General features: G+C 40.4%; 1 protein-coding gene across 14 annotated transcripts in view; it reads left to right on the top strand.

Moving 5' to 3' along the window:
* Positions 1–18564, top strand: part of LOC308481672 (uncharacterized protein) — a 395496-nt gene that overhangs the window by 160118 nt on the left and 216814 nt on the right. For 12 of the 14 annotated variants that reach the window (XR_013988772.1, XR_013988773.1, XR_013988774.1 and 9 more), the window contains one exon: positions 2518–2629. The exons of the other annotated variants lie outside the window; for them this stretch is intronic. Coding sequence is in view for 2 of the 12 variants with exons in the window: in XM_081014319.1 (XP_080870445.1) it covers positions 2518–2629 (112 nt within the window). In the remaining 10 variants the exon portion in view is untranslated. The remainder of the gene's footprint in view (positions 1–2517; positions 2630–18564) is intronic. 14 annotated transcript variants of the gene reach the window in all.

The raw sequence follows: 18564 nt of genomic DNA, 5'->3' as shown, positions 1-18564 counted from the left end.
CATCCCTGACCTCTGGTCCTGCTAGTTAGGGATGATGGGAGTTGTAGTCCAAAACAGATGGAGACCTAAGTTTGGGAAACCTGGCTTAGATAATGGTTAGACAATGTGTTACCTTCCAGATGTTATGAGAATACAGCTCCCATCATCCCTGATCATTGGCTTTGCTGGTTGGGCTGATGGAAGTGTAGTCCACAACATCTGGAACACGCCATGTTGGCTATCCCTGGTTTAGTCACCCATTTAACATCACCTATTAATTGTTATATTGAGCAAGGAGTCAAAAGAGCCTCCATTTTAGTGCAGGGCTATAGAAACATATGATGGATGCTTGTAGCGGAAGACATGAAGAGTACCGTATTTTTCGCTCTATAAGACGCACCAGACCACAAGACGCACCTAGTTTTTGGAGGAGGAAAACAAGAAAAAAAATATTCTGAATCTCAGAAGCCAGAACAGCAAGCGGGATCGCTGCGCAGTGAAAGCAGCAATCCCTCTTGCTGTTCTGGCCTCTGGGATAGCTGCGCAGCCTGCATTCGCTCCATAAGACGCACACACATTTCCCCTTACTTTTTAGGAGGGAAAAAGTGAGTCTTATGGAGCAAAAAATACGGTAACTTGTCATTTCTCCTTACTGCATTTTTGGAATCAATAAAGGTGCATGATTTTAAAAACTCTTATCTGTATGATTTCAGTGCAGCTCACAAATGAGACCCTAAAAGTATAAATTTAGCCTAATCTTCTAAAACTGTTTATGGGCTCAGCCTGGCCTGCAAAAATATTTATATATTTATCTGAACAAGTCACAGTCACTGTTACATAAAACACTATATGAGGATATTTAGGCAAGACTGAAACATCACAATCAAATTCCCTCTAAATTCCCTTAAAAAGACAACAGACTCGTACATATTCATGCGTTTCAAATTATAAAATGCTAGAACACTTTTCCAGATTCCATTCTGAGGGATTGGACACAAACAGTGAGGATTGGACCTGTTACATCTACCTCCCTGAAGCTCAGCACTGGCACCCCACCGGGATGTGTGCTGAGCCCCTACCTGTTCTCGTTGTATACATATGACTCTATTTCATCTGATCCATCTACTGCAATTATTAAGTTTGCAGATGATACTACTATAATTGCTCTAATTACAGGTGAAGATCAATCAGCGTACAGGGGGGAGGTTAAAAAAGTATCTACATGGTGCCTAGATAATAATTTGCACCTAAATATTAGCAAGACAGAGAAGATGGTGTTGGACTTTTGGAGGAAGAGAGTGGAACTAGCCCCGTTGTATATCGGGGGGGGGGGGTTGTTGTTTGGAGAGAGTCTCTTCCTTTAAATTCCTGGGAGTTTACCTTAGTGAAGACCTCACTTGGAAAAACAATATAACTCAGGTGGTTAGGAAGGCCCAACAGAGACTCAGGGTCTTGCGAAAGAACAATGTTAAACAACAGTTGATGACCTCCTTCTACTGGTCCACAATCGAAAGTGTCCTCTCATATTGTATCACAGTGTGGTACATTGGCTTGACAGCCCCGGACAGAAAGTCTTTACAGAGGGTGGTGAACACAGCACATGATATCATGGGCTGTCCCCTGAGCCCGCTAGATGACATCGCAAGGGATTGATGCCTTAGGAGAGCGAGAAAAATTCTCGGGGACAATTCACACCCCGGCCAGCACCTCTTTAATCTTCTACCCTTGGGCAGGAGATATAGAAGTATAATCAGTTGTATCAACAGGCTAAAAAACAGTTTCTACCTGTGGGCTGTTAGGCTGCTGAAGGGAAAATAATACAGTGCAACTGACTTTCGGGGTTGGTGTGTTGTGCGACAAGAACACAGAGTGCAATGAGATTGAGTGTTTGGTGGTGGTGGTGGGGCTCACTTAATTTCATTGTACACAGGTTGTACATTGACAATAAAGGTATTGTTGTTGTTGTTGTTGTTGTTGTTGTTATTATTATTATTATTATTATTATTATTATTATTATTATATCTCTATACTGTCCTTTATCCTAAATGGAACACATTCTTATGAGACCAGTGCTACCATTCTAGAGACCCAACCATTTTAATTAACAGTGCCGTCCTATGCATATTTACTTGAAAGGAGCCTTAGATCCCTGTAGGTATCTTTTAGGACTACAGTACAGCTATTGTCTCATCTTAAAGTTTGCAAGAGATAAAAGGTAATTGTGTTATTCCTTCTAGTGGTTTCATAATTGATTGGAACACTCACATTTCTTTGCTCATGAGTGAATCTTCACCTGCTATAAAGCTCCTAGCTCATGGAGGAAAGGGTATTTCTCTACGTGCTTAATCGCCAAACCTTTAAAATGTTTTTAAAAGGTTTATGTGCTGGTTTTAGACATCCTGTGAGAAAATATATAACTGCCATATATAGTACAGGGTCTACTATTAATTGTCTTCTCCATTTAAAAAACAGAACCAGACTTTCTTTTTGACATAAACTGACTCAAGATCTTTCTGTGGTGATTTCCCTCTCTTTCAGGTAGAACTCGTGTCAGTGCAGTGGATGATGATTTATCTTTGAGAGAGTCAGTAATTAAAGGATTTACTTGTGGGACTGTGAGTTCCTTCCTGTTGCAGGACAGATATCTCAGGTAAGTGAGTTATGGGATTCTATGTAATACCACAAGCTTTCTTTTAGCAGACCTACAGTTAAAAACAGGGATATTACCTAGATGTTTTCAGATTGGAATAGAAACCCACTGTGATACTGTAGGTACACCCTTTAATTAAAAGTCAAACTACTGACTTCTGTCTTCCTGTTTGGTATTCTTGAGGGTTTTCATAAGCAACAGTAAAGAGGTTACTATGAATCAGAGAATTACAGAATTGTAGAGTTGGGAGGGAGCCCTGAAGGTCCACACTCGAACCAACTTTCATACACTTTCTATCTAGTAACTGCCAATACTGGATTTCCCCCCCAATGAGTTATTGTGGACAGTGCGTTCTGTTTGACAACTAGCTCTTTCTTAAAGAAGCTTTACGTTAACCATTCATTCAAGAGTAGAAAGTGTGGAGTCCAGTCTAATTTGCTCATTTGCCTAGATATTGTCCTTTTAAAATGGGTCTATTGACATAGAAAGGCTCCTCTGTATTATTTATTTTCTTACACTTATATGCCAACTTTTTCTGTCTTGGAAAGGAAATCAGAAACAGTTTAACTTTTGAAATTTTTTTTTTTTTTTAAAAAATCTTATTTGCAGAAAGGTTGTTTGTCCTTTCGAGGCACCACTGCAGAATCAAAACAGGCCTTTCCCCCCTCTTTTCGTGTAGCGAGACTTGCGTTTTTTCAGTCATCCAGACTATAATTCTCTAAGTCAAGCTGATCTGCATATGGCTTCTGTTATTGGCTGTGTTTAATTGCTGTACTTAGTTTTTAGTTCCCTATGTCCGTCCCCCCCCCCCTTTAAAACCCACATGATGCTGATTCCCATGAGTCTGTGAAGATTCTGAATTGGCATCATATGCGGCAGTCTGATGAAGTGATAAGTATTTCACACTCTGGTTCTTCATCTTTTATGGCGTGCAAGTTAAAGATCCCTTTCATACTCAAGTAAATGAATAAAAAGAACCCCTTTTCACATCTGGAAGACCTTGTGTATCTTTGGCCAATGAGACTGTATGACATCATGTGATGTTATATTGGCTTAATGTCTAGCCAATATAGCAAAGGAGAATGTGTTAGAATCCCCATCCTATGGATTAATGTTATTATTCCCATCAGTACTGTCTGTAATAGGTTCCATATTCAGGATCAAGCTGTTGGGATTTTCTGTTATCGTAGCCAATGCATGTATGTATGTGCATGTGAAGATAGATTTTTGGTATCTTGTGTTATAATACAAGACATGCAATAAGCAACGCATGTCTTAGAGACAAATTACACGTGGTGCTGAGTTTGTGGACACTGCCGAAATCAGCAATAGTGTGAGCATTCTGTTATTCTGTGATCTCACTGCCTCCTGCCACTCTGTGTGCATGGTTGCTTATTTTTGCAGGATTGTTTGCAGGATTACTTTCCCAAGGAGGTTGGCTCTGGTTACATGGGTGATAGTTTGCTATTCTTCCTCTTATACTGGGTAAAATATTCCCATGGAAATATATTGTGAAATCTATCTTAAACCTGCAACTCCTCCCATCCCCACATAACTTTGCAACCTTTATTCTCATTTGCATTTTCATTCTCCTTTGCAAAAACGGAGGAGGGCCAAGGGAGCTGATGGCAAGCATGCCTTCTTTCCCTTTCTTGCATGGTTCTGAAGGAATGCGGCCACTTTCGCGGAACTGATTTTGCCACCCGCTCCATCAATGCTGCTGAAAGCTTTGCCAATAATTACTATTAACTGTTGTGCTGTTTTTATACAAACAGAGAAATTTAAGTTCTAGTCTAAAACCAATCAAGGGGTAAGGGTGGGGGAATCTTTCTTTAAAATGGTTTTGAGAATGCGTTTTGATTTGGTTTTCCTATTTTTCCCCCTCACCACCAAGTCAGATGGCTGTTGCACTTGTTTATTTATTTAATGGGAATCTCTGACGTCTTAATGAAAGACACACAACCTTTAAACCTCATGCTCCGTCAAGTGCAATGCCTAAAGCATGGGTAATTAACGTACACATGTAGTGACAGGAATACACTTGTGATTTTCGTATTGGAAAACTAAGATACAGTACTTTGATTTTGGTAACCTGGCCAGCACTTGGCTCAGACTTAGATGTGCAGTCAGCATAATGTAGGCCATAAAGTCTGAGAGAGGAGTGTGATTCACTAGTAGAGCTCTATGAACAGCTCTATGAACCCTTTGAATTTATTTACACTAAAGCAAGGATGGGGAACCTCTGGACCTCCAGTTGTTGGATTCCAAACTGGCATTTCCAGCTCAATTGTAAGGGATGATGGGAGTTAAGGTCCAATTGTCTTGGGAGGTCCATACTCGCCACACCTGACACACCTATCCCTGCACTTGCAAGGTTTGTCTGGAGTGCACCATTAACATGGATGTGTGTCTTTTTAAAAAGAGAAAGTTTGTATTTAATATGTTGCTTGCTATTGTATTTAAAGCCCATTTTTTTATTAGGGCAGCTAAATTGCACTATTTAGGTTTAGAGTGCTAGAAATGTGCATGGACAGAAATCATCCATTAATCAATTGCAGTATAAATTAGGCATAGCTGTTTCCTTGTCACTTCTTGCCAATGCCCCCCATGCCATATGTTTTTTGTGTGTGTGGGAAATGGAGCTTAGTCTTCATATAGCTGCTTTTCTTTCCCTTAACCAACAGTTTGGGTCACATTTTCTGGCATCACTGAGACAGCATTAATGCAACTCCTATGAGATGTAGCTATATTAAAAAAAGTCTGACTGAAGAGAATAATGGGCAAGTAGACACCTCCCATGAATCTTGAAAGACAAGCCAGTCTCCTTGGCATTAGGAGGGAAGCACAGTTGCCAGTGATATTTTTAGATACGGTTGCTATCCAGACATATAATACATGTAAATCTCTTAAATTCTGTTGGCTTTGGGTCCTAAAATCATCAAAACATTTACAGAACTTTGGGGTGGGGGGAAGCAGTAAGTATATAAGCATTGTAAAAAAACACACACTTTGTTGCTCTATAATATTGGTAAGTATGTTGAAAATGATAAAGTGTAGAAAACTTCCTTCCTTTTTTATTGAAGTGATTTATTGCCCGAATAAAAGACTGCTGGAATATTGTTGCAGACTACATCGTTCTCAGTTTTCTATATATGTAAAAAAGAAAAAGAAAGGATGAATCCTGATTCCAGCCAAAGTGACTCAAATTACCTACCTATTTTCTTTCGCACTCCCTTCTCCCAATGTGTTTCTCCTCTGATTTTGATGTTGTGTGGGAAAGTTGAAGGCAGGTCACAAGTTTTAGAGAGGAGACTTCAGAAAACTGTTTTAAAAACAACAGCGCAGTCTTACTAAAATAGAAGAAGTTGAAAGTTTGAAAATGAGTAGTTTTGAAAACAGGTCACCACTTTCTTCCTTTCAAGTCACTAAATTCAGATGTTTGGATGTCCTGATTACTTCTAAATATAATACCCAGTTTCCAGCTACTGTTATGGCATGGCATGCTAAATTAGGATGGCTGAGGATGGTTTCCTGCTTGTAAAGCTGATCTTTGACATTCTACACCAGATCGAGAGGTGATTTGGTTCCCTAATACATTTGGGAATTGCTAAAATGCTGTTGTAGAGGAACTGTCAGGAGGGCTTTGTGCCATTATTTTTAGATCTTTTTAAGGTTGTGTTTAGTCTCACTCGTGATCCTGTGAGACGTTAACTGTGGCGGTATAATTATTTTTAGAGAAAGCCTGGCCTGCATTTCCTAGCTACCACATAGAAGCCACTTTAAATCACTGTAGCTTATAGTTTTATTACATAGTTAGCTACAGGGGTAGAGCTGCTCACCACACAGAATAGGTGCAGTTTTTGCCATGTCACTACATACTTAACAGAGAAGTTTTTGCAATCTTCTTGTGCAGTGCTGGTTTTCAGTAGAGTCTAGTGTTAGTTCTCTGACATTGTTTAAAAATATGGAGTAGTCAGGATAACACTCTTCATGGTAACATAAAGGTAATGAAAGCACATAAGAAGCACCCCAAAATCTTTATTAGGGCATTCCACTCGCCCATCCCATCTTAAGTCTATGACCAAATGCAAACTTAAACATCAGTCCATCACAAATCCCCATTGCCTTGCTTACTACTTAGCCTGCTGAAGAATTTTGAAGATCTCAAATGTTTGCATAGTATTTTGTGATATTTTGGTTGGTCTAATAAAAGTATCGCTCCAATAAGGATTTTAGAATCTCTCTTTGCAATGTGGATGGATGCGACACATGACCCAGTGTCTTATACTGCTGAATGTGTAAGGTTACTGGTAGCTGCCACAGGTGATAAATGGCCACATCTGTATCCATGGTCTTTTTTTTTTTTTTTTTTTAGTTCATATAGTAGTGTGGTGAAAAATGCTTGAATGATGTGATGAAAAAATTGCATGTTATGTGATACCTGCCACCATTTGGAGCAATGTGAAGTGATCCGGCATGTGACTGCAGCAATGTGTAGACCAGCCCTGAAAGGCCTGGGATGAGCTTTGAAACATCTTGCACTTCTAAGAACTGTGGTGTGTTGATGGTGGCATGCACATATTAAAGTCCTTTCCAGCTATTCTGCCTATGACCTTTGTTAAGTAGCTGATAATGGCATCACCTGGCTTGTGACCAGATCGCCTCCTTCCCTTTCCCCACAATATAATATACTTTCTTTTACAAGGCTGTGGGTGGGTGGAGATATTTTGGCTTGCTATGTTTGCCCTATTATGTATTTGATGAGTGAGACATTGTTCTGCTTTTTACATCCCTCAAAGGAAGTGTCTGTTGACACAGCCTCTGCTTCAGTCATATTTTATTATACAACACTCTGGGAAGCCTTTAGGGCAATCCAATGGCCCTAAAAGCAGCTTCTTTCACCCAAGGAGAGAGACAAGCCTAACCAGACACCAGCAGTTCATATTTCTTTATTTACAGAGATCTTTGTAATGATAATGTCAGGCTACGAGGTGTGGGAGTTAGGCCTCCCAGCTGTTGCTTTACCTGCCATATTAGAAGGAACACCTTTCATTTTTAAGAATGAGCAGTGAAGCAGAACAGGCTAGTTTAGCATTTTAGGCATAATTGTTGAGGAACCTTTTGAGAAAGCTGAATAGGACTTTCTGGGCAACCTGGGTGAGGGTGTTACTGGTATAGAACTAGCATGTAGATTGAATGTGGGAAACGTACATCTTCAGGCAGCTTCACGATACAACTGAAAAGAGATCCTAATTATTGTTGCTGTTGTTAGACCACTTCTTGAAATAAAGCTACTGAAGCAATGCACACAGTAAAAACATAGTTAAACACTGAAAGGCAACTTTCAAGAACAATAAAATCCATTAAACAAACTCTAGGACATTAACACTGTCCATACAAATTCTAAAAAACCAAGGAAATCATTTCATCAAATATGAAATGTATCTTCCATAAATGACCGGAAAACACTTCAGAGAAACCCTTAGAAAAAAAGAAAGAAAGGAAGGAAGAAATTCTTTGGTAGGCACCAAATTATCCCCACAGTAGACTCCTGTCTGGTTTCATCTGGTAATAGATACTACACATAGGATGTCGCTAACCCTGATGCGGTGTAGAAAAACTGTAGAATCATGAGTTGGAAGCGATATTGGAAGTGATGGTCTAAGCTAGTACTCAGTGCAGGATCTGCAAAGCTGGCTACAACTATAGCATCTCTGACAGATGGCCACCCAGACTGCGTAAATAACTCTTGCAAAAGAGAGTTCACTACATCCTGAGGCAGTCTGCTCCACGGTCAAATAATATGTACCAGTAGGAAATGTATCCCACTGCTTAGCTGAAACCTGCTTCCTTGAAATTTCTACCTGTCGGTTCTTTTCTTGCCCACCTGAGAAACAGAAAAGAAGTCTGCTCCATCTTCTGAATCATATCTGAAGACTGCTATCATGTTTCCCCTTGCTTGTTTTTAAAATATCTTATCTCTGAAATTAGCCACAACTGGTGGTTGGCAGATGGGTCAAACACAGGAGGAGGTGACAGCAGTAGCTCAATAGCTATTCAAGGAAAAACTTCTGGCATGACAACATTTCAAGCAGGGCTTGACAGAGTTTGGGAAAGGTGAGGCAAGACAGAGCTTCAGGCTAATAAAGATAAGGTGAGGCTTTGGGTGAGGTGAGCCAAACCGAAACAGAGCTTCAGGGGAGATAAGGCGAGGTGTCAGATGAGGCCATGGAAGATGGTGCTTCAGGCAAGGCAAGATTCCAGGACTCTGCAGAGCAAGAGTGGGGAACCAGATGTTAGGTTGAAACAACTATCAGCCCCAACCATCATGGGCAGTAATGATGGGAGCTGCAGCCCAGTAACAGCTGGAGAGCCACAGGTTGCTCAGATGGAGGAGCCAAAGCCTGGGGCATCAGTTGTGTGAGGCTTGCAAGGCCTCTATTGGCTCCCCAGATCACTTGATTTGGCTGGACCCAACAGTGCAGCTTTCAGCCATATCATTTTTGGAGCTGTCGAGTGAGAAAAAGCATACTACCAGCTCTTCCTGTCCCAGTGGCAGAGAAAGAGGGGCGGTGGTGGGAAACCTGGAACCTGCTGCCAGATTTTTCAGGTGGAATTCACTAATGCTTGTGTCTTGATGCTAGACCTTGGAAGATCCACCAGCTGGCTCTAATGGAACCACTGAATATTGAATGCATTCAAGGGAGAATCATAGAACAGTAGATTTGTAGAGTTGGAAGGGACCCCAAGGGTCATTTAGTCCAACTCAGATGTATCTTTGTATGCTGTGAATATATTATGCCACCCAGCTCTGTTTTTGGCAGAAGAGATGTTGTAATTGTCACTTTTTTCTTTCTAAGTGACTCTTGGTGTATACTTCAATTTAGCCACCCATTAACCTCTGTTCAGCCTGTCATAGTAGTTAGTAATAAGGAGAAAAAGACTGGCTGCTTCTCTGTCTGTTCTCTGTTATGTTTTGGCCAGATAGTTAAAATGCTTCCCTTCTGCTAGAGTATTTTAACCTTGCTAGCTCTGGTTTTGTTTTAATTGTTTTACTCTAGCTTTTAATGCTGTCTGTTCGTAACAGTAGTGAGATTTTACAGTTCTAAACCACCCTGGGAGCCCCTGATACAGCTGAAAGGTGGCATAAAAAGCATTTGTATAAATAAAAATACATTTTAAAAGATGGATTCTGCTATCCAATCTTTTAGCCTTTAGGTAGAGCATGGATTCTGATCCATAAAAGTGATCGTGAATGCAAAACCATTTAGCTTGGATATATCTTGAATTTGAAAGTCGTGGTTTGTGTCTAAGCTAGCCTTCATATTCCAATGCAAAGCTTTTGTAGTTGGCTCACTCTTGCTATATCTTTAATTTAAGGCTAATTCCAGAAGCACGTCTATGTCATAAATGTAAAGGAAATACAGAAAATCTTAAGGTTCTCTCAGTCCTCCTGCTAATTAAGGGTCAAGGAGTAAGCTCTATTAGTTTTCATTATAATTGTAGTGCTATAAAGGTGAACAGAATTATATAGCTACATTACTTTACTTTGTTTAATGGGATCTACATCACCAAAAGAGTCTTGTATGTCTAGCAGGAGATTTGGACCTTGTGGCTCACTTAAAGTCCAGTGACACTTTAAAGACTTGGCTAGCTGTTATTCCCCCCCCCCCCCTTTAAATAAAGAGTGAAGCTGATTTTAAATCAAAGCCTCAGTCTTGCTTAAATTCATATCTAGTGGGTTGTAGCCAACTAAGTGTTACTCAGAGTAGACCCACTTAAATCAATGAACCCAAGTTGCTCATGTTCATTAATTTTAATGGGTCTCTTCTGAGTAGGATGAGCATTGGATATAACCCAGTGTTCAAAGACGGAATCTCTGTGACCGTTTGGTTAGTCCACAGAATTATATTTTACCAGCTAATTTCTAAAGGTGGGTAGGTCAAAATCAATGTAGCTTTGGAAGGTTCAGTCTGCCATCTTGATTCAAAATGGCATCCGGTTGTATCAAAACATAGAGGAAAACATGGTCCTTGATCTCAGGAACTCTCATGCAAAATTAGGTTGTGATGTGTTAAGAGGTGTGTGTAGTGAACCAACTTTCCAAAATACATAATAGATAGGTTAAAGTCAACCTGGGGTTACATTTATTTACTTTTAGTAGCTGAACTGTTGTTTCATGGTTCTATGACAAATGAATATGTCTTGCCATATTCTGGTTCAACATTTTCTGGGAAAATTGGAAATGAGTACACAGAGAGAACCAATTGACATGCTCAAATACTCAGTGGAAGGAAAAATAATATCAGGGCTAGTTCAGATATTACGGATGAGTGTACATACAGCCCACATATGAGTGCCACTGAAAAACAATTCCATCTGGTGGGCTTTGTGTGTAAACTGGAATGTTTGTAAACAATGAATGTAGCACATGGTTGGAGTGGTTCCGATTTGCTTCACATTATTTAGCTGTTGAAAACAATAGTCCAAAATTTCTGTCTTTGGAAAACTACTTAGGCTGCAGTTTCCGATCCTTACATAAAAGTGCCCTTGAAATAATCTGCTTAGAATTATAGTGTCAGGAATTAATAGAAGTGGACAGGGTTGGAAAACTGATCATCTGCAGTAAATCAGACATTGTTCTTTTCCAGAATCCCTAGTCCCAGCTCCAACTACATTAGGTTCATTCACACTGACTCATCTTGCAGGCTTCCAGCGCTGCATGTTTTGTAATAGGAGGAGACAGCTATAAACCTGGCTTTGCCAAAATGGCTACTTTCCCAACTCTGCAGATTTAGGTAGGCTTAAGATCTCTCTCCTTCCCCCAGCCCCCTAAAAAGGCTTCTCTCCCTAAATTGCAAGGAATTACTTCTTCAGAACCATAGGTGGCTCAGGGAATAAGAGATAACTTGGTTCTCAAATGTCCATCATCTATTGCTTTACTTAGGCAGGTGCTAAATAAGCTAGTTGTTGTTTGTAAGTGATAACAGATAAAAGCAGCCAGAGCCTTAAAAATTGCTAACAACAGGCAACACATGTCTGGATTTAGACACGGATGTTAAAGGAGTAAAATCTGCTGTTTTGTGGATATGGGCAGATGATAAAACAGCGTATTATTTCTTGGTGCAGTTACGATATGATTTCTGCTTTTTCTTACATTGGCCTTACCTCTGTTGTGCTGCTGTAGCTTTGGCTTGCATGTGCTTTTGTGGAGAAGGGTACACAATGACCTGACTGCAGATCCTACAGATCCTTGTCCTAGCATTGCCATAAACAACTATAAATTGTAAGTTTCTGGGAGGTGGAAACTTCAAGGGCAAGAGAAGCACAGAAAAGGGAAAGTGTGTACAATATCAAATGCTGTCAGTCTTTCCATAAACCTATCTTCTTGGTAATACCATGGATTTCATTTGTCAAGGAGTAGATCTTAAAGGCATGTGGGGCCCAAACTCTATCACCGAAAGCCCACATTTGTGCTTAATGCAATCTGTTGACTTTCTTCTCCTTTCCACCTTCTGTACTGATTTGTGGTGTTAACAGCAGGAGTAAGGCAAGAAGGGCGTGCAGGATGGAGTATCAATCAGGACAGACACCTTAGTTATACTCTGTGCTTTCTGTGCATGAGTATTTTCAGTCTGTCTTACTGCCCTGTGGGCTTTATGTCTCCTTAAGTAAACATTCATGTTCTTCTCTTGGTCTTCTGTGGGTAAGAGAAGGTGAATTTTGCCAGTGATTGGAACTGCCACATATAGTTAATACCTTGTTTGTGTGTGACAGTATTGTTGGCAGAATTAAAGCAAACCAAGTAAGCCTCAGACACATTCTTTGAACCAAGGCTTCATCTGGCTCAACTGTGAGCTAGTTTGCAGTATGTGTTCCCTGCACATTTTTGTTAAAGGTTAACAAAACTGTTTAGACAACTTTAATGGCTGTGCATCAATCTGCTGCATCAAGTTGATTAATGGAGCTCATTTCTGTAGTGAATTCTTTAATTGCTCCTTATTTACCGCAGGGAGGGGGCGTGGTGTACTTTTGATTAAGGCAGCTGTCTGGAGTGTTCATTCACCTTGTAAATTCAATTCGTGTCAGGGTTCATTTCTGAAATACATTTCTGCCTGCTCTTCTGAACCTTCTCCAAAATGAGGCATCATCCTGGAAGCACGTTATTACAATTTGTGTGAGATGTATGTGCTTTAGTGATTGCAGCATCTTAACAGAAATCGATCTGAATGCATTTTAAGAGGTTGCTTGCTGGATTGTGAATTTGTCTTTCAACATAATTTGTTATTCCTTTTCAGGAAAAGTAACTTTAAATACACGGTCATTAGCAGTCAACTCTCCCACATTTCTTGTCATTTTCTCTGCTGCCTTCAGGGGCTTCAGCAGAGCTCCGTTACCTGTAAGCTGCTACCTCTGTCTTGAAGAGAAACTGAAAGCAACACAGAATCATAGTTCATCCTCCAAAACCTGCAGCAGGGGGATGATAAAGGGATTGTTGCCTGTGATGTCTTCACCTATGCCATTCTTCAGTCACACACACAAAACTGTTTTATGGTGTTTCCAGAACCTGTTTAGATAGTGGAATAGGTAAAAAAACAGATGTATATGCGTATGTATGTATATATGTATGTATGTATGTATGTATGTACTAAGGGAAATGATGCCTCTTATCATATCAAAAATTGTTTGCGGCTAACAAGGATGAAGCCATTCTGAATGCTAATGCAAATAATGCATGGTTGTTTTGGGGCATTGAGACCAGACTAAATGTGTATGCCATTACGTATAGGTGTGTGTGCATGTGTACACATTGAGCTTTTTGTCACTAGGTCACACCACAGCTATATATATCCATGTTCAGCTAGGAAGCTTATGTATGTGTTTACTCTTTTGCAGCGTCTGGGTATATACAGGCAAATTGTGAGAGCTGAATCTTAGGATTAATCACTGCACATCAAACATTCTGATAGGTGTTTAGAAGAAGAGCAAATCTGTTTCCTGTTGGATACAAAAGCAAGGGGGAAATGATGGCTTTGAAAATCGGCCAGAGAAGCTGAGATATGAAATTAAAAAGAATTAAGGCATTTGATGGCAGGATTTTTTCAAAAAATCGGTCGCCGGCATTATTAAATACTCATTGTGAAGCAGTAATCCGTCAGCTGAAGGGCAAGGTTTGAAGGCCTGCAAAAATGATGGAAAACTATTTGAATGCAACTAAAAAAGTAAGTTGTAGAAAAGGAAGAACAAAACAAAACAAAACAAAACAAAACAAAACAAAACAAAACAAAACAAAACATGCAGCTCCAAAACTGCACCTTAAAACCAATGCAGTAGAAATATATAAAATGCAACCCAAAGTTCTCGGCCAGTAAAGCGAGATGAGCGCCACAACCCCAGAGTCATTCGCGACTGGACTTAACTGTCAGGGGTCCTTTACCTTTTTAACGTAAAGTTACTGGCCACCAAAAAACAATGGAGGTGCTGGAGAATGGAGATGGAATAAAAGCCTCCCTATTGTAGATAAATAATGAGAAGTTTGGCAAAACCATTTGGTGAGATGTGTTTCTTTCAAAATGGAAGATGTAATGAGAACATTTGAGTTGCGTATGGAAGTAGGTGTTGTTCCCTAGCATTGGTCTTTGAGCCATAGAGTGAACTGTTAGCCTATACCTGTCTGACCCACTTATCCTTGTGTCTCTAAGAGAGTTGCATTTGCTTATGCCCAACCTTCTGCAAGCAAGAAGTGGGCAAGGCTAGAAGAGAGGTGAATAGAGCCAAATAGCACTGGACCAGAATTGGAGGATATGCACATGCCCCCTTCCAAATGCACACATACAGGGCACACACAAGGACACACATGACTCACTGTAGATGCAACACACACACACACACACACACACACACACACACAGAGTGTCTTCTCATCTTGCCCCCCACTGAAGCTGCGGCAGTTCTGCACTATCTTGCTGAGTAGTAAGCTATCAGTAATTTAAACTCCAGAATAGGAGGACAAGTACTGTACAGTTATTGTGTGAAAAAGGGGGCAATGGTTGTGTTCCGAGCTGTGTTGCATTATAAAGGGTCACAGCACAGGAAATGTTCTTGCTGCTGTTGATTATTAATAATATTTTTATAAGATTTATTATCTGTCATTCACCATAAGGTCCCAGAGCAGATGATGATGATGATAATAATAATAATAATAATAATAATAATAATAATAATAATATAATTTATTTGTACCCCACCCACTCTGGGCAGCTTCCAACAAAGATTAAAAACACATTACATTACAAACTATGTAAAAATTACAGTGTTAAAATCGGTCCAAATTTTCAGAAGAATAGGATGGATCTTAAAAACATCTCTCTTGGTTGTCCAAGGCCAAGGTCAAATGGTACATCTTCAGCATATGTTATAAACAGTTGCGGACTGGTTCCCTCCAGGTGTGGAACAGGCGACCACCCCATCTCTCAGAACTGAGAGCTCAGAATGCATAACACCTGTTTTTATCATGATTCAGCTGTGATTTATTGGTCCATATCCAGCCCATTGCCACTTCCAAACACCAGTCTAGATCCTGTTAAACTGTTTTGGCCAAGTAATGCCCATTTAATTTATTGGCTCACATGTAGGATTGTGTGGTGCTTTGAAAGGGGCTTCTGAAGATCCCTCCATGGTGGGTGGGTAGGTGGTTACCTGACATCTTTGTGATGTCAGGTAAACGACAGTGGGCCATATCCAGTTCCCCACCCCTGTTTCGTAGTTTACTCACTAGGTGGCAGTAGACTTAGATCTTTCTGGGTGGAGTCACAGAATCATAGAATTGTAGACTTGGGAGGGACCCCCCGTCCATCCCCCTACAATGCAGGAATCTCCTGTGCAATGTAGGGCTCAAACCCATGACCCTGAGTTTTAAGAGTCTCATGTTGAATTGACCTAGCTATCCCTGGAGTACTTTGGAAAATCATAAAGTTCCTGTCTAGCTGTAAGACTGGTGTGGCCTCTTAACCTTCTTTGAAAGTGTTTTGGAGCTTATTATTGTTGTTATCATTTCCACCCCTGCTTCGCTCACACCTGCTGGAGCCGACAGAAAAAAGAGCATTCAGACTTCTGTTCAAAGTTCAGTGTGTCTGAGAAAAGCAGCAGACACATGCAGACTTCAGAAGCAGCTCTACCTTAATTATTTGTCCTGATTGTAGCTGCAGATTGCCCCAATAAATGCTAATGATCCTGGAATCCTGCAGTCCCGTTAGCTTCCTTTTCCTCTTACTTTCTCCACTGAAAGTCTTGAAACCCAAGGGCTGGTTTCAACAAAGGGCACAGGAGGGTGGGAGGGAGATGAAGGGAAAGGCAAGCAGATAACAGCCACATGTAATCAGCATTTTATTGCCATCCTCAGGAAGTGGGAATAGTTGAGAAAGAAGAAGAAAAAGAAAGTAGATTGGAGCAAGGAAAGTTAATTACGGTGAGGTATTTGACAGGAAATTACAAAATACAGGCAGACAGAAGAAACACACTTTTAAAGCAGGGTAGGAAGTCTCCAGTTACTCCATGCTGTGTATTAAAAAAAAATAAAAAAAAAATCTCAAAAGCAAGTGCTGAAAATAGTAGTTTAAACAAAAGCTCCCTTATCTGATAAAGACATTTTGAGCACAAAGGGAAATTTATATATTAGCCAGCAGTCTTCAAATAAACTGATGGTTTTGATAATAGCATGGATTTAATTGTGGGGGTAGGGGGTGGGAAAGAATGAATTTTCATTTGAATGACCTGCAGATGCAGCAAGTCCTTGCATAAACCGTCTGGGTTTATCTTGCACATACAAACATACGCACACTCTTCTATTCTTGTAAACATTGTTTATCGCTGGTTTGCAGAAATTGTAAAGGTAGACTTATGGATGTAGGCTGAAGCCGATAAATATGTGCATATTTTAAATGCTGCTTCTCAGAGCTAATATGATTCATTTCATCTGCTAGGGTATGTAGATGGAGTCACGGTTTATCCATGTTGGGGAATGAACGGCAAAGCAACATTTTAAGGGAGGGTTCAGAATTCCCATGGCTTGACAGAGTTCCGGAAGATTTATCATGCTATTATCATTTCATTGTTGGCTTAAGAGTGCCCTGTTCTTTACCATTCACCATGCCTGTCTTGTTATCCTTCTGTAAAGCAGGGAAACTCCCTTTTCCATGTTACCCATTTATGCAGGAAAGAGCTTGTGGACTTTGCTCCCTCCTGCCTTGTTCCTCTGAATTGCCATTCCAGTTTTGAAGCTGGAAAGAAACCACCACTAAGAGACTAACACCTAATACAATTTTTCTCTCTCAGACTTAATGAAAACTGCACTGTATGTACTGGTAGCTATGGTGAAATAAGGAACCTGTGTTTAAACTCCATTCTTGGGTCCTGCCTGTATTCTATGCATCTTCCTTTGCCTTTGCAGACAACCTGAAGTAGTGGCACAATCACCAAAAAAGGTGCCTTTGCCCAATCCTACTAACAATCTGCCTGTTGGCGTGCTTTTTGTCTTACTTTTGCCAGCACAAATTCATATTGCCCCAAGATGAGAATAGTGCCTTCACTTGCAAACAGTTAACATACTCTGAGCAGTAGAGAAGTGCTCATTGAGGCTGTGGGGATAGGAAGAGTCCTCTCGGATCATTATAGTACAGAAGGGAGACCTAGTTTTGACAGGTCACCTTTCCATATCGGACTCACCCATAATTGGATCATTTGTCTTTGGCCATCCTTCTCCCCCATATAAAAAGCTACTTTCTTTTAGGGTGCGATGATATAGGTTATTTTAGTCTATTAATTATATGAGTATTAGTTCATCAGTCAATTGATTTATTAAATCTGCAAGAGTGTTCATATGGAGAAAATAATCATGCCATGCCGACTTAGTTTTTTAGCCAACGCTCACGTTTTGCACCAAGGGCATTCCTCTGCCCTCCCCCTGTCACTTGGGAGAGAATGCCGCTCCTAAAGATGATGCCTGCCATCTTCAATTTGTAGAAGTATTTGTATCAAAATATATTGTTAAAAAATGACCGCATGATTTAGGTCAGCCTTTTGCTTTGCCAAAATGTTTAATTCAATGAATCTAACATTAATTAGCTCTTGATGAACCCTACTTAACTTTAAATAGATGTAGCTGGCTCTGTTTCAGTGATCTTCACAGTCTCCTTCTGAAGCCTGTGCTGAAAAACATAAGCTTACAGAAGCATGCCTTAAGACCACCTGGCACAGGAGATAGAGGGCATCATAGCTCAATGGCAGAGGGCGTGCTTTGCATGCAGAATGTCCTAGATCCAATCGCAGACAGTTCCAGTTGGAAGTCGATGGGGAAAACTCTATGTGCCCAAAATAGTAGAGAAGCTGTTACCTGTCAGAGCAGAGATATAGGTTGTCGGGTAAAAGGCTGTTTTCCATGCATCAAAGTGTACACTAGAGCTGCATTCCCTGATGCCCTCCAGGTGTTTCAGACTACAACTCCCATCATCCCCAGCAAGCATGGTCAACAGTGAGAGATGATGGGAGTTGTAGTCCAAAACATCTGGAGGGTGCTGGGTTGGAATGGATGCACTAGAGCATAGGAGTCTCTTACATTTTGGACTTGATCTGTGGCACACTTGACAAAAAGGTTGGTCACCACTGCTATAGGCCACAGTACATATGGCACTGCTGTCATAGTGTATTTCTACAAGAATTTCAACACCACTAGTTTAGCCTTTAAAAAAAGAGAGAATAAATTGAGGCTAGGCAAGCATGCAACCATTACTCGTAACAGTGTGACTTCATAGGTCAGGCTTCTCTTCCTTCCTCACTGTCTCCAAAACCTGCCTGTCTTACTGTAGTGCATGTTATGTTATACCCGATGACAATTTTATAGCACAGGCGGAAGAGATATAAAACCAGAGGGCGGGGAG

The sequence above is a fragment of the Podarcis pityusensis genome, assembly GCF_964106645.2.
Source record: "Podarcis pityusensis genome assembly, chromosome: 7".
NCBI classification, from domain to species: Eukaryota; Metazoa; Chordata; class Lepidosauria; order Squamata; family Lacertidae; genus Podarcis; species Podarcis pityusensis.
Note: the sequence above shows the minus strand (reverse complement) of the source record. Positions and strands in the feature narration are given on the sequence as shown.